Source organism: Bombyx mori, chromosome 14, assembly GCF_030269925.1.
Source record: "Bombyx mori chromosome 14, ASM3026992v2".
Taxonomy (NCBI): Eukaryota; Metazoa; Arthropoda; class Insecta; order Lepidoptera; family Bombycidae; genus Bombyx; species Bombyx mori.
Genome location: NC_085120.1, coordinates 11,837,046 through 11,862,294, shown reverse-complemented (window position 1 = coordinate 11,862,294; position 25,249 = coordinate 11,837,046). Strand labels below are relative to the sequence as shown.

Here is a 25,249-nt window from a genome sequence, read left to right as displayed (position 1 = left end):
AGACCTAATTTAAAAGGGGTTAACATTCACCCCGTGGTCCCTTCGACCCGGCTCGGGGATGGCAGTCTGAGATCTATTAATCGAACAATCACGAATCGACATTCGTTTTCGTTTCCATAAACATAAATCCTTAATGATTAAAATTTTAAACGATAAATAAATCCTTATCAATTTTCTGTTCGGACCACAATATTTGGGGTCTCATTCATTTTTACAATAACATCCTAGTTCCAATTAAAGGTTATAAAAAAACGAAGTTACAAATAAAATGGTTTCTTTGACGACCATACCTAAAGATAATGGCCAAGTCCAGCCAAGTCTCTGCCTACCACTGGGTACTCTCCGAAATCTTAAAATATATCTTTTTTTCTCTATAAGCACCTTTTATTTTTGTACATGCTTTGACATTAGCAAAATCAATGCCAAAGGAGTTGTAGACAAATTCTTTAAAAAAAAAAAAAAAGATTAGGTACTATGTATTATTATTTTACTTACTCCATGTGTGTTGTCAATAAACGAGTCAGTCTCATCGTATCCAGCACCGATGTCGGCGAATTCGTCCATTTTTGACCTTCCCTTTCGGCCGTAGGTGCTTTTACCTCCCTAAGACGAAACAAAATCATTAAACATAAAATGAATCAATAGCGCGTCACTTTTCGATAAGACATTAACATTTTTAAGGCAAGATAACATTTAACATATCGTTAACCTCACGTTGCATCGCTGTATTATGCACTGTCGTCAGACACAATTCTGCCGTGAACCAATTTATAGATACGGAATAATAAGTGTTTTACACAACACACAATCGCGCACACAAATATCCTCGCGGACTAACACACAAACACTTTCAAGCACAAAATCACGCACACAAACACAACCACGCGCACACGCACACACACAGCACGCGCACCGCATAAACACACGCACACACACACGCGCACCGCATAAACACACGCACACACACAAACACACGCACCCATACAAACACACGCACACACACTCAAACACACGCACGCACGCACGCACACACACACACACACACACACAAACACACCCAAACACACGCACACACACACACACACACACGCACACACACACACACACACACACACACACGCGCGCGCGCTTATACATGGCTATTTGAAATCCTTAGCGTTCAGCACCGACATGACAGTGATAGCGTCCAGGAACAATCGTAACCGGCGACGATCTAAGCAGGCTAGTGTCTTCTATAACGACGGCGAAGGTCCTAAAGCAGTAGTTCGGTAGGCAGCGGCTTGGCTCTGCCCCTGGCATTGCTGAAGTCCATGGGCGACGGTAACCACTCACCATCAGGTGGGCCGTATGCCCGTCGGCCTACAAAGGCAATAAAAAAAAAAAAGTTCAGAATTTCGAAAATTAGTACTTACGTATTTCTGTTCAAATTTACGTGCCTCCCTTTCGACGTCGTCATCGTTGTCCGAAAACGGGTCGAGTCCGGCAGTCTTTCCATTCTCTTGTCTTTTCCTCCTCTGTAACATCAAACCGAGAATCTTTAACGACAATGATGAACCGTAGTCTTCTTAGCGGTTTTCCCGCAAATGCCTACGAATTCTTTGCTCACAGCTCTGGAACTTATTTATAAAATACAGTTGTTTAGAAAAAAAAAATTATAATGTTTTCAAATAATAGTGGTTAATGTGGTTATTGCAATTTGACCCAATTTTTTGTTTCGCACTAGGTTTGGTTTTTTTTTAATGCTTAGATGAGTGGACGAGCTCACAGCCCACCTGGTGTTCAGTGGTTACTGGGGCCCATAGACATTCACAACGTAAATGCGCCACCCACCTTGAGATATAAATTCTGAGGTCTCAAGAATAGTTACAACGGCTGCCCCACCCTTCAAACCGAAACGCACTACTGCTTCACGGCAGAAATAGAGTGGTGGGTGGTACTCACCCGCGCGGACTCACAAGAGGTCCTACCACCAGTAAAATGTAAAATGTAAAAAATTTACAAATGCAGAGGAGTCAAGTTCCTTCCTAATTTATTTCACTAACGAATTTTCATTCCTAGTACGTTAGTTACATCGCGTAACACTCGTCAGGTTACCCGTTACGCTGACATAGCCTCTCAAGGCTATCAGCTTAGGCAGGAAAAAAAAATGTATCAAGAGTAATCGACTTCACCACGGTGCTTGGGAAACAACGACTTCGAGCATTAAAATCATTAACTACAAATTATGCAACAGTAAGTATGATGCCACACCCAAAAAAGTTCAAAGGCGCAGTCTACCCAAAAAAATAAGCTTAGAAAAACATTTGAGAATCGCTGTGCGATGTACGCTGATAAAAACGAACATTAAAAAAAAAAAAACAACCTATGCTTCTAAATTCGAATCTATCAAGCAATGACAATAATAAAATTGCGAGATACCACTTACGCAACCAACATTGCGAGTTCATTGAACCTCAGTGAGCGAGGTGTTGTAGAAAAAGAAAAAATGCAGAAAATTAACAGCCTTGTTGAAGTAGACATAAGGAGTGTTTTTAATGTGTTAATGTATAATAATACATTTCGATTGTTATTATCCCACGTGCTTAGTATTTGTTAGGAACAAATCTATTTTTTTGACGAAATATGGTTCGAATAGATATTAAATTGCACCTTATTACTAGGTATTTTCATTAAAATTCTATGACTTAAATTAAAAAAAAAAAAACAGTACAATGTTATTTATATCATATTCTCATTTGAGTCTATAGCAATTCGTCAAAACACGTCACTAAATTAAGTTAGTGGGAATAGGATGAGGAATACCTAGAGTGTGAGAGCATGATAAAAATGTGGAGTTTTTAATATTATCATGCAATTTTAAATTCTATCAGTATGACTTAAGGCTCTTTTCTAACATGATCAAATCCCAAGCTTGGTTTTCATAGATAGACATTGTTGTATAAAGGTAAAATTACGTCATTCTTATCGTTTAAAAATATGCTTACAAAATAAAACTTAACAGAATGAATGGAATAAAGTCCATTTTCGCGTGTAGTCTTTCAACTAACTACACGCAAAATTAAACTTTATTCTAAATACATGCATGACAACATGTTGTTCATAATAACAATTCAATAAAGCGACTAGTTGTTTATTATTATTACTATGTCTACAAAACAACTGACAATAAGTGATAGAATATGTGAAACATTTAACATTTAAAATTTTACCCGTATGATCTCAAACTTGTATAAATAAGCGACTAAACTTAATTAATATACTTTGTAGGTAATGCACTAAATGCTCAGTGAGCTGGTTTACACGATTATCAACTTTATAGTCTTTCCGAATAAGAGCCAGCCTCTTTACACATCATTAAAAACAGAATGCAAATAAAAATGGTACCAATATCTTCTACATAAAAGTCATAATGTGGTGCGCTCAACAATTGTAGATTTACGAGCGAAAATGAACCTTAATCAAGCCACGCGGCGCACGTCAATAATCCTACAAAGTTTTTTCATAGAAATATAGATCTTATTCGAATTGGATAATGGCCAAAATATGGCACGAAACGACTTTGTCGAGCTGTATGTTGTAAAAAAAAAAAGTTAACAGCACATAAAAAATACCCATCAATAACATACCTACGTCATTGAAAGCAACCACACAAAATAAATAAATGCAATTACAATATTAATACAATAAAAAGCCACCGAGTGTGGATATAGTATTTTAACACACCTATTCCAATACAAATGTACTTCCTAGTATAATGGTGACATTTCAGTACAATACAAAAAAAATTATCACAAATCACTACCATTATTACAATTATCCACCTATACAAACTTTATAAAGAACACACAAACACATTAACATAAAACTTGTACACGCACACAGGCAAACGCGCACATAAATAAAACATTGCACACCCAATGCTTAAGCACCGAAGTTATCCATATACGCTTATCTATATCGATTGAACAGAAAAGAAAAGCGAAAGGTCGCGAATATAAACTACACTACCAATTTTCTGAAGGATATCAACTCGATAACAAAACGACTTAAGACCGCGAACATACACACACACAACCGCATTACAAAATACGAACGTTATAATTATGTATATAATGGTCCTTTCTAATTAGGTCCCGCAAAAATAGTACAGCAAACATTAATTTCTGTACCAAATCAAAGAGTTAGAGCAGTACGACTATATTAATTGTACATTAAACCTGTCTGTACACACGTGATGCTATCTAAATACAGTACATGAAGTTTAACTTGCGTATTCATGACAAAATGATTTAATGATGTTCTTTTGCTTCATAAATATTATTAATTCAACTAAAATAACCTAAAAAGTATCGTTTTACCGGAAACCCTGCACGTAGGTTAGCCTAGGTCATCGTAGAAGCACTTTCGCGAATAATTTTCGTACCGTATGTACTACACAGTCATGACATTATCAATGCACTTACATCGTGAAATATCATTTGCTAATAAATTTATAAATTTCGACGAAAAACAACTTCATAACCAGTGTTGGTAATCAAAACATTGAGCTCTCGTCACTGTGGCCTAAGCTGACAACAGAATTCTATGATTGTTGCAAACATGGCGACCGCTATCTGGGCTTCTCGTACAGTTCGTGGACGCAAATTCATGTCACAAACCTAATACAAAATCGTGTAACGTAGGCAAAAAATATCCAAAGCCCATCTCGACATGACTTCAAAAAATCATCTGTGTCTGTTTATCTATCAACTCTTTCGTCCGGATATTTTTATACCGGGTTCCTTGTGTCACAAAGAGCTGGAAAAGCAGTATGGTTGCGTAAAATGCTATGACTTTCTGTTATAACTTACCTCTTCTACAATGACTAGTTCCCTGTAATTCAGCTCCGGATATTTACTTTCGTTGCTTTCATCCAAATTTATGGTTAATCTCACTGTTTTTCTCACGTTATTCTTCACACTTTTTGGAGCACCCACTGTTATAAGAGTAACACGTTTAGGGTCCGACATTTTCCACCAAATTCAAGCATTAAATGATTTTTTTCACGGCATGACACGGACTGCATTTTCAAACTGTGTAGCACATTGCCACCATGTTGGAATTTATTGTTTGGGTTGTGAGCGCCACGATTGGAATGTGAACTACAGTTTTATTACCAAAAGGTAATAAAAGATGTCGCAGCGCTCGTCAAGTTTTATTCATTTTCTAAAATTGCATCTTACGCTCTATGAAATTAGGTTTTATTTAAAAAACTAATTAAAAATATCAAGAAATAAATGTCATCCTAATTTTATGTATTTAATAAGTAATAAACTAAGTTTCTATTGATTTCTATGTCTTATGAGTTCAACACTACCGCTCCGACGGCAAAATCAAACATGTCGGCGCTTTTAGTTCTACTTTTAAATAACAGATGTCGTGAGACCTGTCTCCATGTCAAATAATCACTGTTTTAGCGACAAAGCTGAATGTAAACCAGTGTGAACAGATGAAAAAAATGTATTTTGTTGTTAATTATATTTTATTATTATTGTATTTACTTTCTTAATTTAAAAAACAATTAATATACAAGACTTTCTAACCTTCTATTCTATTCTTGAGAGGCTATTTCAGCGTAACCTTAGCTATATAGTAGGTGAGCTCACGGAGCTCAAGCCGGAGTGATGCTAACGCTGACCCTAGGAAGAGCAGTGCTTTGCAGAATCTACCACCGGATCGGAAACGCGACCCACTGAGAAGATCCGGCGAGAAACTCAGTGGGCTGTGTCTATGGGTTAATTCGCTTCGCTCGTCGAGCCCATCGTCGCAAGCAACGGGTTCGACGAGGACGGTGACCGGTGCTTGTGGTACCTAAAAGCACCGTTAATGGATCGGGAGGATCCCTAATGACGTGAACTGCTAGTAAGAATATAGACTACAATGATGACTTCTTCTTGCCCTTTTCCCACATTACGTGGAGTCGGCATTTAAGAATTTGACATGAGTTTTGTGAATGACCGCCTGCCTTACGTACTTAGCTCATATCTCGTAGTATATCCATTGCATTGTGCCATTGGAAGATACTTTCTTCTGTTTTTCTTTTGGTATTTCTTTTACTTAATTCAGTTTTAATTCTGTGATTTTCTTTTTATATTTTATAAACATTCTGACTAAAGTTAAGATTAACAAAAAATAAATGTAAATGTAAAAATGTTACATCTTATGAGTTTTTCTATTAAATTATTATTTAATATAAGATCGTATTACAATGATGACACGAAGTGGTAGTTTGATGTTCTAGGTTATTTCATAAATAGTTTTAATAAAAAACAATTAGCAATAGCATACATACAGTTTTATATCAAAATAACAAATTTTTAAAAAAACGATGTTTTTTATTATAAATATTTTATAGACAGATATTGGTTTTTTTTTTTAATAAAAATTAAAAAACACCCCACGCTTTATCATTAATCACTCTATATTTAGTTTAACTTTTTTTTTTATTTATTGCTTAGATGGATGGACGAGCTCACAGCCCACCTGGTGTTAAGTGGTTACTGGAGCCCATAGACATCTACAACGTAAATGCGCCACCCACCTCGAGATATAAGTTCTAAGGTCTCAGTATAGTTACAACGGCTACCCCACCCTTCGAACCGAAACGCATTACTGCTTCACGGCAGAAATAGGCGGGGTGGTGGTACCTACCCGTGCGGACTCACAAGAGGTCCTACTACCCGTGATTACGCAAATTATAATTTTGCGGGTTTGGTTTTTATTACACGATGTTATTCTTTCACCGTGGAAGTCAATCGTGAACATTTAAACTTATAGACAACTTATCTTATCAACTTATAGACAATTATTTCTACTAGCCTCTAGTATTAGCTAAAAAAGCGTTTTTGGAGTTTACTCCTTAAGAATCGATTTACATATATAGGCCCGGGGTATGAAAATTATGGGGACCAAAATCGTACTAGAGAGTATAGCATGTCACACGAAATGCGTTATGCGCCTGATTGGCCATGGTGATGCGTGCGCGCGCCAATCAGGAGCCAACGCGCGGCCGCGTTATCGCAGGTGACGCCGGGCTGCTGCGCCGGCAGTCCGCCACAAAGCCTCGTACTGATCGCGCGTTTCTCTCATTATTGTATTTTCATATATTTGTTAGTCGTTTGTTTTGTGTCTCGTTAATTTGTTAATAATCTGTAGTGTATCGTGTTGTCGTAATATAGAACTATTTCTCGTATTGTTTCGTTTAATTTACCGACATCGTTTTGCTTGTGGCCGGACGCCGTTCGGGTTCGATTCCTGAACGTATCAACTGTTAGTGGGTTGATACCCGAATATAACCCGCTACAAATCATTTATTAATAAAGCTTTTTTAATAAATGCATATTTTACTGTATTCAACTGACACAAATTTATATTTATATCCAGTAAACTCCAGTCGTGCGTCGGAGCGGACACACACACTTTTTTTTTTTTTTTTAGTTTCTCTTACTATTATTTATTTTTGTTTTCTTTGTCTTTAACGATGACTATTTCATAATAATGAAGAGTCGTATTTTTAGTGCATCATATTATGTGAATACAGTAATTATATAATTTTGGTTTCGTAATCTAACCATTTCATCCAATGCATCACCAACACATGAGATTCTCCCAGTTAACTTTGATCAATCAAGTTCTTCCATCCAATGAATGGGTCCGTGACTATTGGGGTTTTAACGGCGAATCAGGGTTCGACTCCAAAGAAGGAGTCTGAGAATAGGTACGCATATCCAAGGAAGACAACAAGCGCGTACATGCCGTGAAGCAGTAATGCGTTTCAGTTTAGAGGGTGGGGCAGCCGTTGTAACTATACTGAAACCTTAGAAGTCATATCTCAAGGTGGGTGGCGGCATTTAAGTTGTAAATATTACTGGTGGTAGGACCTCTTGTAATTACTGATGGTAGGACCTCTTGTGAGTCCGCACGGGTAAGTACCACCACCCTGCTTATTTCTGCCGTGAAGCAGTATTGCGTTTCGGTTTGAAGGGTGTGGATAGCCGTTGTAACTAACTATACTAAGACCTTAGAACTTATATCTCAAGGTAAGTGGCGCATTTACATTGTATGGGCTCCAGTAACCACTTAGCACCAGGTGGGCAATAAAAAAAACATGCATTAGTCCGTGGCACAAGACGTTACCATGTTTTAACCGTTCGTACCTCGATCCTGATGAGGATAATCAGGACATTTTATTAAATTATTATATTATCATTAGTTCGTCATAAGTGTGTGAAGTTTCAATTCAGTCTGACCCCTTAATGTGGGTGACAATCAAGTTCAAAGATTCCGTTCCATGGATACTTAACAAGCTAACACAGGCATCCAAAAAAGGAGTTCTAAACATACTTATTGAGTATATTATATGGTGTGATTTTATACGAAAATAACACCACTAGAAATTAAATAGTAATTCGTAATTATCATTGATATATTTAATTTTGTAATTTGTGGCCGATGCGACACGTACCTGTATAAGACTTTTGGGCGAGAAAGCGAGGAGTGAAGTTGTGTGACTTGTTTAATGGCTATTTAGTGTTTTGTTCAGGTTTAAATGTGTAATACCTAATGGTGGTTTATTAACTGTTTAATATCTGTGAAAGTGCACAAATGTGGGAAAATGAAACAAAGCCGCTGGACGTAGCTTCTCGGGATTCTCCAAAAAGTCCACTGAAAAAATCTCAGTAAATGACCACCACTTTACTGAGATTATAATTCATCCCATATCATCTCATCTTATTTCATTTAATTTCATCCAAGTTGATTAATGTCTCAGATTAATCATCTTCATTTCATTTCATTTCACTCCATATTATAATTTTTCATAAAAATCTAATATATAAAATTCTCGTGTCACAATGTTCGTTCCCATACTCCTCCGAAACCGCTTGACCGATTCTCATGAAAAATTTTATGCATATTCAGTAAGCCTGAGAATCGGCTACTATCTATTTTTCATACCCCTAAGTGATTAGGGTTGTCCACCCCTAACATATTTTTTTTTATTTGGACATTCTTTTTTGTTATAATGAGGTATTATGTGGTTTAATGAGGTTTTGTTATTTTTATTATATATTCCCTCATCGTTCACAGCACTACATACCTCTTTCACTCATTTACCACATCCTTACACACTTACAATAATTTAGTTTTTTTTTCTACACTAGAAATTCCCTAGAAATCTTATATATGGCAAAACAATGTTTGCTGGGTCAGCTAGTAAGAATATAAACTAAAATAAGACACGACCTAAAGGTCTTGGTTACCAGGTCATAAAATCGATTAAAAAAATATATAATTAAGAATGTGTGGCAGTAGCCAGCATATAAACTATGGAGGGTAGAGGTAAGAAACATTTTAATACAATGAGATGGAGCTTCTTAATACCCTCCTTAATATAAAGACCAGATGTTTGGCAGATTGTTTTTACTGGTGGTAAGACCTCATGTGAGTCCGCGCTGGTGGGTACCACCGCCCTGTCTATTTCTGCCGTGAAGCAGTAATGCGTTTCGGTTTGAAGGGTGGGGCAGCCGTTGTAACTATACTTGAGACCTTAGAACTTATATCTCAAGGTGGGTGGCGCATTTACGTGTGGATGTCTATAGGCTCCAGTAACCACTTAACACCAGGTGGGCTGTGAGCGCGTCCTAAGCAATAAAAATATATATCCGAATATAATCATAAACAATGCACATTGGACCGTCGGTCTACTGAACAAACATACCCACTCGGTAGAAGATCGTTCCTTTGTCGGTAGCCCCCGAAAATGCTTTTTCCAAAGTCGGTTACGAGGTAACTCTGAAATTTAATTTAAAAAAAACGCGGTCTCCAATCTGGCACCCAATTACAGACCTCGATTCAATTTTAAAATAAGTGATGTTATTAAAACAGAATGTGAAATCAGCAGAAACCTCCTTGGTCTTTAAGAAGGGTATTTTCGGAAAACGCTGATGACTTGGACATTATGAGACCGAGATTCCTATTAAGATATGGGACATTAGTCTCACTTAGAGTTTGCTTACATCACTCGATAACTTGTAGACAGTACTGAGTACTTAGTGCGAGTTTTGTAACGTTCTCGATAGCGTAAAAGTTAACTCAATTTTGTATGGAGTTGGAACATTTGCATACGTTTGCCGCTAGGGGCGCTGTTCCAACTGCATCATTTTTTTAATAGTTTTGCTATTTTTTTATTACTGTTATTCGGTGAATGGTTTAAAGACCGCCTTTGGAAGTCTACGTATGTGCACAGATAATTCACCCCCAGTTTAGTTGGTCATAAATTCGAAGAGCTTCTGGAAGTAGATGTTTTAAATTCAAGTCGAGTAACTTTTCGTTTAATCTTTGGCTTAAAAAAAAGGGTGCGTGTACTTATGTACGCGCGTAAGAAGTTATACTTTATTTTTATTAAATTTATTTCTTTTTTTTTATTTAAATTTTAATCAATTTGAAAAAAATCGATTAAGCAACATCCTCAAACACGCATATTGGACATCCCTTTTCTTGACATCGTATAAATTCGGTAATTCTCGGTACGGTTCGGAAAGTTCACCTATATTCAGACTCGCCAAGTTACGTCGGTCGTATTGTAATGAACGATTTAGTGGGCAACTTCATTCTGTTAATTTTGTGTCACGGTGCGCGCGCATCGTAAAATTTCACTCTCATCAATTTTTCATAACGCGCCTAAAGAAGTATAACTTCAAAAAGGAGCATAATATACGTATTATCACAAGTAAAACAAAAAATTAAGGAATACGGTCGCTACTGACAATTTTTTACTTTTGTAATTTAATGGTTTCGGTGAGCATATTTTGTTTGTATTGCAAGGGTGAAGTTTTTAATCCCATTAAAGTGTAAGACGAGTATCCTTATAGCTTTATACTTTTAACCATGAAATTTCATTCTGACTAAGAAAGGATTGTCACACTCTCCAAAGCTTATAGTTTAGTTACAGGTAATGATTATCGTAATACTATTAGTTTGTAGGAATACATCTGCATAAGGGAGTCTTTGGATTCGTTTGTTGGGCCCTAAAATATCCTTGAGTCCGCGGTCTGCTCCCAATATCAGCAGATCATCAAGTTCCATATGCCCCGCGCGCCCCCTAGTGGCGGACACATCGTTTGAGGTTCGGACCCATGGCCGAAAAAAAAGGAATAAACAGTGGGCCACATTTAGTAGGTATAAAGTTAAAGTCTAGAACACTAGTTAAAGACTAGACTATCTGCTGGCCAACCCTAAACATAGATATTTCTTAAATCAATATTAGTCCAGTTACATGCGTCGAGCGACTGACCCTAAAGTAAACGAAGCATTAAGATGATATTATTACAGGAATCCCAAGATATATTAGGCCACCACGATGTCATTCATTAACGAAAATGAAATTTGGACCTCCCGTGAATGGGAGGAGGGAGACTGGACACGTTTCACCCGATTTTATTGTATTAGAGTCGTTATTTATTATTTATATCGGGTTATTTGAGAGTTAGGTTTCAATTATTTAATCCGGGGATATCGGTCCGGGCGCTTTTGTGCGGCTGGCGTATTGTATTGATAGCCGATTTATCTATCTATCTATATATATAAAAATGAATTGCTGTTCGTGAGTCTCGTTAAAACTCGAGAACGGCTGGACCAATTTGGCTAATTTTGGTCTTGAATTATTTGTGGAAGTCCAGAGATGGTTTAGAAGGGAGATAAATATAAAAATGCTCGGAATTAAATAAAAATAACAATTTTGTTTTCTGTTTGATGTGTCCCCCGTCGGACGGATTCCTTTTGTTTGTTTTAAGTTTATTTTATACAAAAATTTAGGTATTTTATTTATCGATTGGGGCACTAAGAAGTCTGCCGGGTCAGCTAGTATTATATAAAAAAAATATGGCAGGAAGATCTGCACTTCCACTACAAAATGTCTCTTGTCACGAAGGACTGAAGAAGGGTGAGTTTAAAAATTAAAATCTGCAAAAATGGAACAATTCACATAGTTATACTAGTTATTCATTCACAGACGCGTTGATGGAAAATACTGTTTTTGCCTTCGCCAGAGTTGAAGACTGATCATCGTCTAAATCAGATCATAATCCGAACGATTGCGTGCGATAGTCTCGTTGAAAAGGAAATGCATGTACTCAATATTTAGCTGGAAAGCAATTCTAATTTCTCTAGAGGATTCTCAGAAAAATTGGGCAGCTTGAATATCTAGGTTTTACGTTTTCGCGGTAATAGACATTCAACCTTTGAATATTGAGATAACTATCGTCTTGTATATGTTATATATTACTGTACTTACATACTACCACTGCATATCTTAATTTTGTAAATTTTTTTTTGAAAGTTATTTTTCTTTGCACCCAGAAAATTGTACAGCATTCGAAATCAGACATCAGAAAGTCCGAAAAAAATATATGAAAGTAATATGCGCTAGATTAAGTCGTCAAAGTAGGTTTCCTTTTGGTTTGAATAGTTCTTACATACATTGAGTAGTTTTTAAACATATTATGATGTTTTGTAGGAAACAAGAGTGCCAATTTTTTTTTAATTAAGAATTTTAAGGGTGATTTTTCTATATATTCTAGAAATATTATAAAATTTAATTTAGGATTAGCCGTGCCTTCTCTTGGTTGACTCCTTTGCTTGTACAATATTATGTAACAAAAAAGGATAACCTCACACGGCTTTATGGCGGGAACGATTTTAATAGACTCGACACTGGTAGCAATGGCATCCCAAGAAGCCAATTGCCATACTTTAAATAGGAATAGTTAGAAGAACCAGTACTACACATACTATTACGAGTATTATTACATTATCTAATATTGTAGATCTACAATATAACACATCTTAAAAAGAATATGTTTAAATTTTCAGGTTCCTAATGTCATCTATATATGGAATGTTATTAGTTTAATCCCGGACCATGATGTTATTCAAGCTTCAAGACTGCAACTGCATAAAAACTTATTGCTCCACCTAACATTTATTTTTAGCTAGGGACCGTCAAAACTTAAGTACTAGGTGAGCCGATAGATGTGTCCGGGAATGTATACTTTAACTTACAAAATAATTTTGACATACATGCCTAGCAAAGGATATAATTATTAAGAGTTTTGATTTCGCCAAGAGTCTGTGGTATCCTAAAATTGATATTTCTAGCACCGTTTCACCAATTGTTGATCTTGGATATAAAATATATTAATTACCCTTTTTTATTGCTTAGATGGGTGGACGAGCTCACAGCTCACCTGGTGCTAAGTGGTTACTGGAGCCCATAGACATCTACAACGTAAATGCGCCACCTACATTGAGATATAAGTTCTAAGGTCTCAGTATGGTTACAACGGCTGTCCCACCCTTCAAAGCGAAACGCATTACTGCTACACGGTAGAAATAGGCAGGGTGGTGGTACCTACCCGCGCGGACTTTCAAAAGGTCCTACCACCAGTAATTACGCAAATTATAATTTTGCGGGTTTGATTTTTATTACCCGATGTTATTCCTTCACCGTGGAACTCAATCGTGAACATCTTGAAGTGAACAACTTTTACGCGATCGAGAAGTTAAAAAAACTCCCATTAAGCACACCGAACTGATGACCACGACCACTCTACTAAAAGTGCTAAAACGACTAAGAAGAATCGACGCTCTATATATTTCGTTTCAAGTTAGATTCTCACGTTTGGAAGATTTTCAATAAGAAACATTTGTAATAGGTATGCATATACAGGATGGCAGTGACGGTATCATTTTATTTACTTAACAAATACATATTTCATTACAAAAATTGGTACCCGCCTGCGGGATTCGAACCGGTGCATCGCTAGATACGAATGCACCGGACGTCTTATCCTTTAGGCCACGACGACTTCAACTACTACTTGACTTGTAGTGCTTTGTCTTCATTCACACTAAACATTCACGCTTCAATCATGACGCACATCATTGGTTCTCGTCTAAATGTTTTATCGCAAAAAGAACGAAACAGTTACGTTTAGATTAGAATATTTATGAGTTGGTGCCTCGCTTAGTTGGCGCGTGACTGAAATTTCACCCTTTCTTCCCGAGGTATTGCTCTGCGATTAACGTGTAGTCGGGAAATGGTGGATGTGGTATTTTTACTATTGTTATTCGAAGCATTCGAAATATAATTTGTAATGTTTTTTTTTTAAGGGATTTTATGACCTGGTAATTAAGACATTTAAGGTTAAGTCTTATTTTAATTTATATCTTATTTTTATGAACAATGATAGTATGAAGTGAAATGAAATGAGATGAGATAGTATGGTATGAAATATAATCTCATGGTGGTCATTTACTGAGATTTTTTCAGTGGATTTTTTGGAGACTCCCGAGAAGCTACGTCCAGCGGCTTTGTTTCATTTACCCACATTTGTGCACTTTCACGGATACTAAACAGTTAATAAACCACCGTTATTACATATTTAAATCTGAAGAAACACTAAATAGACAAAGTAAAATAAATCACACAACTTCACTCCTCGCGTTCCCGCCAAAAAGTCACTTGTAATGCATTCATTTTCAGTGTTGTAATTGATGGCCCGTAGGTCCATTTTTATGACTTTCCTCTTAAATTTTTTAATTATTTTATCATATCAAATAGCACAGTTTCATCAGGTCGATTTAGTTGTGCAAACAGAAAATATAACCATAAATCGTACAGAATAAAAAAAAAAAAAAACTTGACTAATCGAATGTCTGTTTGTTTTTGTGTTGAGGTGGTTGTATTAATAACGAATTCAGGGCCCTTAAAGTGTTAAGCGGTTACAGGAGACCATAGATATCAGAATATGAATGCTACAACTATAACAAATGAGATCTAAGTACTCTAGTTAGGTAGACGAGTCGAGACTGATGTGAGTGGCTATCGTCGCTAATGGACATCAGCAATGCCAAAGGTAGAAAGAAGACAATGCCTACCGCTGAAGACACTTCGCTAGTCTCGTTTGAAGAAAGACGTGTCAGAGCGTTTGGGAAAAAGCCACATCCAAAACCCGTGCTTATTAACTCCGAGTTCAGTTCAATACATTTGCATTGGATATTTTCCAGTTCAATCTATTCGAATCGGGATAGGTGCGCATACTATAACTTTACCTGACTGTAAGACAAATGTTTTATAACAATTGAATTTTATCTATTGATTTACCCACGTTTGCTATTGGTTGATGGCGGCAAAAATTCAAAAGCGAACACACTTTGAAGAGATATTGCTATTGTGTATCTGTGGATTGCATCGAAATCAAATTTATTAGCTGTGCCGTATACAGATTATTCAAAATTCGTTTATTGGTTGCTTGTATTTTTAGCGGGAATTTTGAAAAACCGAAATAGTATCTGTATCCATTTAAAAAAAAATTGGTACCTGTTTGTAGGTTTTGAGTATGAGAATCATCGCATCGATTATTACGAGTACAGCACAATACGCTCTTAGTTCCTGACAGATTATTATCGATTATAACCGGAAAGCGATTGTTATCGATTTTAAAACACGGCTAATTATGTCGTCGTGGTCTAAAGCTTATGATTCTCGGTATAATCGTATTGAGCGATGCAAACACGGCGTTCTAATTCCGCATTCATGTATCGATTTTGAAATACGTAGGCACTTGACATATTTTTACTTTCACGAGCAATCTAGTGGAATGAATAAGGTCGTCTTAGAAAAAAATTATGATTTCCGTTTTTAAGGTGGTAGGTAGGGTTGGAGGAGGCCTTTATCGATTGGCAAACAGATCTGCAGAAAATAAGAAAAATTCAAACAGGGGACTAGATTAAGGCATAAAATTTAAGTTTTCGATATATTATAATATTTAGTCATATAATTGTAATATGGATCTGAATAAAAGGCTATTCAAAAGGTAGGGTGTATTATAAACCCGCATGAGTAGATACTATTAGCCTGCCCACTTCCGCCACCAAGCAGTACCATATCTCAAGGTGGATGGTTGCATTCTCGTAAATGGGCTACAATAGCAGCAAATGGGCTTTAAACTCCTTACCCGTCTATTCAATATAAAGAAAGGAAAGCACTAAGAAAATCATTTGGTAGAGGCGTGATAGGTATCTAACACAGTTTCTAGTTGCAAATAAATTAGAATAAAATCGCTATGTCTTAATTTAATCATCAGAGGCACAAGGGTCCTTGCGCTCATGGCCTCCTATAATTTAATATGTTTAATGATTTTATACATTTTTTTTAAGTAACATAAATGTATCGGGATGATGTGGTGCTGCAATTATATAATATTCACATAAAAATGTATATAATTAAAAAAAAACTTGACTAATCCAATATCAGTTTTTGTTGGGTTTAGATGTTTCTATTAGTATCAGAGTATCAGAGGCACAAGTGTCCTAGCTTCTACGGCCGCCAATAATTTAAAGATTTATTTTCGTAGTAAAAATCTCGTCTCCTACAATTGAATCACAATTTGAATCCTCTCCGCTTCTCAGGCGAACGAAGCGTTACAAACTCTTCGAATGGCGCTGTTAAACAATATTTCCCTGTCATTCTAACACGATGCAATAAAGCCATAATAATGAAAGGAAATAAGCATTGAACGTAAACATTTACCTCCATAAGTACACATAAAATCTTTAATAGATACAGTTATAAAATCGTGTGCTCTCCACGGCGCCGGTACCTATGGCACGTTCGAACACAGAGTACTCTTTGGGAATAGAGATTGTGTTCATTTAAATAAACGAAAACTTTTTCTCCATAATCCAGATTATGACAGAATCTTATCGCACGGTCGGTAGTATTAGTAGTATTGTTATTTGGACTTGTGCTTCCTATAAAAGTTGGACGGCAGACAGGTAACCCACCTTAAAAAGTGCAAGTCGAAATCAATTGAAGACAATAAACATTATTATGATTGTAAATGTAGACGCGAGTAAATTAAAAATCATACTATAAAGTCATTTAATCAAAACAAATTATCATTAAGCGATGTTACGTTTGAACATTGAATGAAAAAATTGTTTCGCTTCGATCACGCGTTAAAGTTTTGATATTTAAGAATTTTCTAGATTGCGAACGTTTCGTGGACAACAAAGGCAATTAGAAAATTAAAATAAATAACCGGTGTCGCATTTAGTTGGAACGGTGCTCTTTTTGATAAATTTTGTTTATGAAAGTACCAAGACTAAGTAATGATTAAATAACTTTATCCGATGATTTGCAAGCGAGATAAATTGCCCTTTAAAAATAAGGTGACACTCTACAAAACTTGTATACGTCCAGTCATGACCTATGCAAGTGTAGTGTTCGCTCAGGCGGCCCGCACCAACTTGAAACCCCTTCAAATCATTCAATCCCGTTTTTGCAGGATAGCTACCGGAGCCCCGTGGTTCATCCGAAACGTGGACCTCCACGATGTTATGGAGCTTGACTCCATTAGTACGTATCTACAGTCACCATCAGTGGGCCATTTCGAGAAAGCGGCACGACATGAGAACCCTCTCATCTTGGCCGCTGGTAACCGATCCTGCGGACCGAATGGTAAACAGTCGACGTCGCCCAAAACATATCATTTCGGATCCTCCCGATCCACTAACGGTGCTTTTAAGTACCCCAAGCACCGGTCATCGTTGTCGTCGAACCCGTCGCTTGCGACGAAGGGCTTAGCGAGTAAATTAATCCACAGATACAGCCCACTGAGTTTCTCGCCGGATCTTCTTAGTTTCGGATCGCGTTTCCGATCCGGTGGTAGATTCTGGGACTCTGCTCTTGCTAGGGTTAGTGTCAGCAACGACGTCAGGTTTGAGCCCCGCGAGCTCACCTACTAGTTAAGGCTACACTGAAATGGTCTCTCAAGACCATCAGCTTAGGTAGAAAAAAAAAAGAATAAATTAATAATAAAATACAGTATAAAAATAAATAAACGCATCATAAAAATAAAATGTGAACAATGCGAATAAAGTTGATATTGCAGATGAATAATACTGATTAATGGTAAAAAAAGTATAACATTAGTTTATTAACACAATTTTTTTTTATTGCTTATATGGGTGGAGCTCACAGCCCTCCTGGTGTTAAGTGTTTACGGGAGCCCATAGACATCTACGACGTAAATGCGCCACCCACCTTGAGATATCAGTTATTAGGTCTCAAGTATAGTTCCAACGGCTGCCCCGCCCTTCAAACCGAAACGCATTACTGCTTCACGGCAGAAGTAGGCAGGGTGGTGGTACCTACCAAATTTCAAAAATAATAACTTTTTTCATATTCTCGGCAAAATTGAAGGCAATCTGAATCGATTAAGTGATAGGGGAAAGTGCCTAAAAAACCGCTCTAAAAATATATGTTTTCTTACATATTAAACCTTAAAACAAAATTAAATGATCTCTCTATATTGATTTAATCTGTGCATATTGGCAGGTGCATATAGAGTCGTATTGAGCACGGCTGACCCGGATTCGTGCTCGGATCTGTTTACAATCACCCGCCTCTACGCTATTGTCAGCGCGATATTTCTAAAGCCTATTTAACCTTATATTCTTTACTGTTTTGATTTCGAGTAAACGTTTTAAAATTTCTTCATGCTGCCGTGCTTCTCAAACTTAGACATAAAAAATATGTTGTTTTCTGAATAGGTCTTGTTTCGGGATCGGCGAATTTTGAAATTGAAGAGGTCTTGATTTGCGATTACAAAAGTGTCATCAGATTGAATTGTCAGGTTCTCGGAAAAATCGTCGATTTGAAATCGAAAAGATTAATTTAGTTCTGGCAACTTGGGATTTTGCGATAGCATCTTAAATTACATTTGATTATTTCGAGATGTCATAAAAAAATATTATTATATTTATGTTAGACGACTTTGGTTAGCATGAACTAATGCCTGGCCCATAGAATATGGCCAATCTGGTCTTCAATTCGTTAAAGCTTATTACGTAAACAAGAATATACCTACGTAGGTTATACTAGTCTTATTAAATTGAGATTTTATTAAAGTTGCTAGTGATAGGCCAATAATCGGAAACGCTGGAAAGAAATAAATATAAATAAATAAATATAAATATAAATATTTTACCAACAATCACGCCACGTTAACTGGTCCCGTGATAAGTTCGTAAAGGACTTGTGTTACAGGTACCAGATAACGGAAATAAATGTAAGATTTTTATTATACACATACATATATTTAATATACATCCATAACCCTGGAAAAGACATTTATATTTATCATACAAATATCTTCCCTTGGCGGGATTCGAACCCGCGACCCCCTAGTGTAGTGACCATGTCACTTACCACTACACCAGACGGACGTTAAAATAATAAGAAATAATAATAAATAAATCCTGTCCAGACATAAGTCACGACCCTCAGCAGCGAGGAAATAATGCAAAGAGGAGGGGGATAGAGTGTGCTCTAGACCAACAAGGCTTGATATTGCCATCCTGCCAGATTCCAAGAGACCATACTGGTAGATGCCTACAGTTACAAAGGCGACGTTAAATTATTGGTGGTAGGACCTCTTTTGAGTCCGCACGGGTAAGTACCACCACCCTGCCTATTTCTGCCGTGAAGCAGTAATGCGTTTCGGTTTGAAGGGTGGGGCAGCCGTTGTAACTATACTGTGACCTTAGAACTTATATCTCAAGGTGGCGACGGTAGCCACTCGCCATAAGGTTGGTCATATGTTCGTCTGCCAACAAAGGCAATAAATATAAATCAAAAGAGACTGACCTCTAGTAACGTAAATACATTATTTATCCTTAGAGGTGAGAATGCGATTTAATTTCGTTTATTTATTCATTTAGGGGTTTCCGAGAGTCATCGTAGTAGCTAAATTTAGAAAAAAAAAACTACCTATAACATTCTTTAGCGTGAATCTATCTAATTGACAAAAAAAAAATCACCGGGGTCTCTTAAAAACAACACTGAAGATAACATTCAAATATTGAACGAATATTTTAATATTAGCAGAGTATTTCAAGTTCTTTCTAAGACGTTCTCAAACACTGAGTTTAGCAGAACGAAAGTAATTCTAAGCTTCTTAGCGCAGAAGAGTGCGTCAATCCGACAAAGATTCTATCGGAAATCTTTAAGCTTTTGTACTGAGCTTTGAGCTGTGTTTGAACGTCTCTGGGATTACGAGTAATAGGATAGAAATATTTTAACCACAGCTTTGTTGTATGATAAAACTAGTCACAAATAAATCAATTAAAAAATATGACTGACTCGATGGTGTAGTAGTTAGTGCATCCATGAGCAACGGTAAACACTCACAATCAGGTGGGCCGTATGCTTGTCTGTCTACAAGGGCAATAAAAAAAATGTGAGCCGTCACGGGACGCCTGGCAGATGTGAGACATCGGCATTATTTTGTAAAAGTAATATGCAGAAAAGAACAGATTGTGATAGGAACTAAATATGTCTGATAAAATAAAATATAACGAAAAAATAATTTGTTTTCAAGTAAAACACAGGTTATGTGTACTGTAGTAAACAACGCTGTATACACTACGGAGTATACACTATAGGTATCCGAGCTCAGTGTAGCGAGAGATATGGCTTAACGCAAGATCGAGTGGGAGAGAATCGCACAGTCGATTGCGCATGGCGACGCGTCGCCACGGCATGCGTCGCCACGTCAGAAATCGGTTTTACGTGCGGCTATAGATGTTTCACATCAAAAAATCTCAGCATGTAACTACACTGCTGAACATAGGTCTCTCCAATTGATGTCCAGTGCGGCCGGTCCGTTGTCACCTGCATCCAACGTGACCCAGCGATGTTCACCAGGTCGTGGCCAGTACGTGGTCTCCACTCGAGGTTCCTTCTGTCCCATCAGCCGTCCGATCTTCGCGCTATGTGGCCTTCCCACTGCCACTTCAGCTTGCTAACCCCAACGGGCTATGTCAGCAACTTTGGTTGTACTACGAATCTCCTCATTTCTGATTCGGTCTCGTATAAAAATTACCAAACATTACCGTGATGAAACAAATTCGATTCGAGATTTAAAACTCGGGACGCGAAAATTCGGCCGAAGTATTATGACATTTGTATTAAATTGTCACAATTATTATCCACGACGTGCGTTCCGCGTCGCCTTGGGTTCGGTAGGACATTTGTTTTCCCAATAATCCGACCTCTATGCTCATTTAGGGAAATATGGCCTTGGAACGCTCCTGGTGGGCTTTTTTTATTTGCTTAGATGGGTAGACGAGTTCACAGTCTATCTGATGCTAAGTTGTTACTGGAGCCCATAGATATCTACAACATAAATGCGCCACCCACCTCGAGATATAAGTTCTAAGGTCTCAGTATAGTTACAACGGCTGCCCCACACTTCAAACGGAAACGCATTACTGCTTCACGGCAGAAATAGGCAGGGCGGTGGTACCTATCCGTGCGGACTCACGTAGAAATTGAATATGAATTGAATGCCAATATGACATTTGTATTAAATTGTTAACAATTATTATCTAAGTGTGCGTTCCACGTCGCCTTGGGTTCGGTAGGACATTTGTTTTCCCAATAATCCGACCTCTATGCTCATTTAGGGAAACATGAACATGGAACGCTGCTGGTGGGTAACCTGTGATAGCATAGACTATACTTAAGGCATCCGAAATTGTAAAATAAAAGGATTTTTTTGGGGGGAATTGTTTTATTTTGTTCAATTAGCGTTTCTTTATTTTATTAATTGCTTAGCATCTATGAAAGGGCACAAATGTAAGAAAATATAACAAAACCGCCGGACGAAGCTTTTTCTAAAAGCCTACTCTAGAAATTCACTACCAGAAAAAGCCTCAGTAAATAATCATTGTCTTCCTGTGATTTTATTTTTCATATTATAACAGAATATATGAAGAAAACAGCACAATGTAAGAAGAAATATTTGGCTTAAAGGTCTGGTTACTAGGCCATAAAATCTATAAAAAAATATTGAAACAAACCCAATGCTTCCTGCCTTCCTTTCACTTAGATTTCACACAGAATGGTAAATCCGTAACCCGGTTCGAACATCCAACACAGCAGGTGGCCACCGATCCAGACTTCACTAAAGCTGCCCCAGTACTTTGTCTTCGGGCTTACGTTGCTATCGAGAACTTTATTGTGAATTTAGAGCTTTTAGGATTTATTATTTGCACAGCTGTATATGTTACCTCAAACGGTTTAAATTAGATTTGTTTTTAGGTGACATTCGGAGTCTGATGATATTTTTGTCAAAAATGTATCACAGTAGAAGAAAGTGTAGATGTTATAAAATAGGTTACGTATTATTTCCACAAACCAACAAGTCACCGGAAGATTTAATTTTTTTTTTTTTTTTTATTTATTGCTTAGATGGATGGACGAGCTCACAGCCCACCTGGTGTTAAGTGGTTACTGGAGCCCATAGACATCTACAACGTAAATGCCACCTCCCACCTGAGATATGAGCTCTAAGGTCTCAGTATAGTTACAACGGCTACCCCACCCTTCAAACCGAAACGCATTACTGCTTCACGGCAGGAATAGGCAGGGTGGTGGTACCCACCCGTGCGGGCTCACAAGAGGTCCTACCACCAGTCTAAAGTCTAGTCCAGAATAAAAATAATTTGCGTACTTACTATCCATTTGAGTCATACGCTTTGTTATTTATATGGGCTTCAGCAACTATTTGACACCAGAAGGACTGCGTTATGCTATATCCCTCTAAGCAAACAAAAAAATAACAATCGTGATGTTACACAAAAATCACAAATTTCTCTCTTAAACACTTCAGCGCCGCCATCGAATAGTTTCCAAACTAATTAATAACAGAAAGATGTAATTAATATTAGAAGTTCGATGCGAACGCGTAAGTTTCCCAATCAATGCCAATTTAGTGGCTCCGAAATAATTGGGACGCTACGTTGGAATATGTACTAGCTGACGGTGGTTGGATTTTAGGGTCTCCAATTTAAAAGGTAATTCGAAGGTGTGTACCGCAACATTATATTAATAAACATTGGAGGAGAGAAGCGGCCGCCCCAAAGAAAGAAGAGACACACTCATATTCATTACAGATTCAAACCAGCTACATTTTTTTTATTGCCCTTGTAGGCAGACGAGCATACGGCCCACCTGACGGTGTGTAGTTACCGTCGCCCATGGACTTCAGCAATGCCAGGGGCAGAGCCAAGCCGCTGCCTACCGATAATACATACATACCAACCCGCAGTGCACCAGCCCTGCCTCGATAGGCAGGGAGACTTAAAAAGCCGAGGGGTTTCCCCGAGGTCCGTCCCGCGCCCCCGTAAGGGGATGCGACCACCTATTCGTTTTTGTACTGTAACATATCTGTGATGTCTTTTTCAGAAATTTCCAAGATAAAAATGGTTACTTAAAAGAGACTGCTTTTTTTTTTTTTTTAGAAAGTTTTACTGGTTGCCATGAGCCTTTCCAGTTTCACCGTGACAGCAGAGCGAGTATGAGCTCAGCCGATAAGGAAAGATCGGTTTTATCAATAAGACCGGTTATTGTACAATTGTATTGATGTACCTAGATTAATCAATTCAATGTCAATTATATTTTGTTGTGCCATTTCTTTTCCTTTCTATTTTTCTGTTTTTCACTTAGCATATTATATAAACGTTTGTAATAGGTATGCATATACAAGATGGTGGTGACGGTATCATTTTATTTAAATTGAAACACGTACAGGGTGTAATTTTGCAAGGCTGCACAAAGATATAGTTGTGCGAGGACGTTTTGTGAGCCAACACGTGTAGGGGCCCCCGCCCTGCTTATTTTTTCCTTGATACGTTTCGGTTTGCAGGGTGGGGCAGCCGTTGTACTGAAAAAACGGAGTCTTTAGAACTCAAGGTGGGTGGCGACATTTGCGTTGTCGATATCTATGGGCTCCACTAACCACTTAATACCAGGTAGATCGTGAGCACATCCAACAATCTCAGCAAAAAAGAATAAAGAAAAAAATGTACACTCTGTAGTTTAAACAAAAAAAATTTTTTTTTTTTTTTCCTACCTAAGCTGAGAGCCTTGAGAGGCTATGTCAGCGTAACCCTAACTTTTGTAGGTGAGCTCACGGGGCTCAAACCTGATGACGTTGCTAACACGAACCCTAGCAAGAGCCGTGCTTCGCAGAATCTACCACCGGATCGGAAACGCGACCCACTGAGAAGATCCGGCGAGAAACTCAGTGGGCTGTGTCTGGGAGTTAATTTACTCGTCGAGCCCTTCGTCGCAAGCGACGGGTTCGACGAGAACTGTGACCGGTGCTTGAAGTACCTAGAAGCACCGTTAGTGGATCGGGAGGATCCGAGATGACGTGTTTTGGGCGACGTCGACTGCTTTCCATTCTGTCCGCAGGATCGGGAATGTAGTTACCGGCGGCCACGATGAGAGGGTTCTCGTGTCGTGCCGCTTTATCGAAGTGGCGCATTGACGCCGACTGCATATACTTACTGGTGGACTCTAAGTCCAGGTCGTCATGGAGGTCGACGTTCCTGACGAACCACGGGGCTCCGACGGCTATCCTGCAAAAACGGGATTGGATGACTTGGAATGATTTTAAGTGTATGCGGGCCGCGTGAGCGAACACTACACTTGCATAGGTCATGACGGGGCGTATGCAAGTTTTGTAGAGTGTCACCTTATTTCTAAGGGACATTTTACTTCGCCTACATATCATCGGGTAGAGACGTCCTAGAATGAAGGCGGCACGGTCGCGTACCGTCTTGATGTGGGGGCGGAATGTCATCCTACTGTCGAGGGTGACGCCTAAATATTTGACCTTCGGGGCCCACGGTATGGGCTGGTCGAACATCGTGATTGGGCGAACGGCGGGGGCGGGGGTATTGACGCGCCTAGTCGGGAGGGGGATGCTCAGCGTGGTGTTCGGAGGGCGACCCCTTTTGAAGAGCACCGCTGTGCTTTTCGTGGGGTTGATGTCGATGCGCCACTTCCGGAACCACTGTCCCATGGTGGTAGCTGCGGTCTGAAGTCGTCGATGAAGCAACGCCTTCTTCCTACACGAGTAGTAGATGGCGGTGTCATCGGCGAAGAGCGCCAGATGGGTCTCCGGAGACCGGGGTATATCGTTGATATACAAACTAAATAGTAACGGGGAGAGGGCGGAGCCTTGCGGGACTCCGGCTGTGACGTGACGGGGCCGGGAACGCGTTCCCTCGACTCGATATCGGAACGAACGGTTCGACAAGTAGTCTCGTATGATGAGCACGAGTCTGTCTGGCA

The 25,249-nt window shown here is 38.3% G+C and overlaps 1 protein-coding gene across 7 annotated transcripts in view; it reads right to left on the bottom strand.

Moving 5' to 3' along the window:
• Positions 1-5,386, bottom strand: part of LOC101743066 (yemanuclein) — a 47,621-nt gene extending 42,235 nt beyond the window's left edge. For 3 of the 7 annotated variants that reach the window (XM_062672201.1, XM_062672198.1, XM_062672199.1), the window contains exons 1-3: positions 4,851-5,215; positions 1,413-1,514; positions 496-603 (exon numbers count right to left, since the gene is read on the bottom strand). In XM_062672201.1, coding sequence (XP_062528185.1) covers positions 496-603; positions 1,413-1,514; positions 4,851-5,009 — 369 coding nt within the window. In that variant the 5' untranslated portion in view covers positions 5,010-5,215. Of the gene's footprint in view, positions 1-495; positions 604-1,412; positions 1,515-4,850 lie in introns of all 7 variants that reach the window. The other 4 variants (XM_062672200.1, XM_062672202.1, XM_062672197.1 and 1 more) reach the window with 3 other exon arrangements.
• Positions 5,387-25,249: the final 19,863 nt, after the last annotated feature.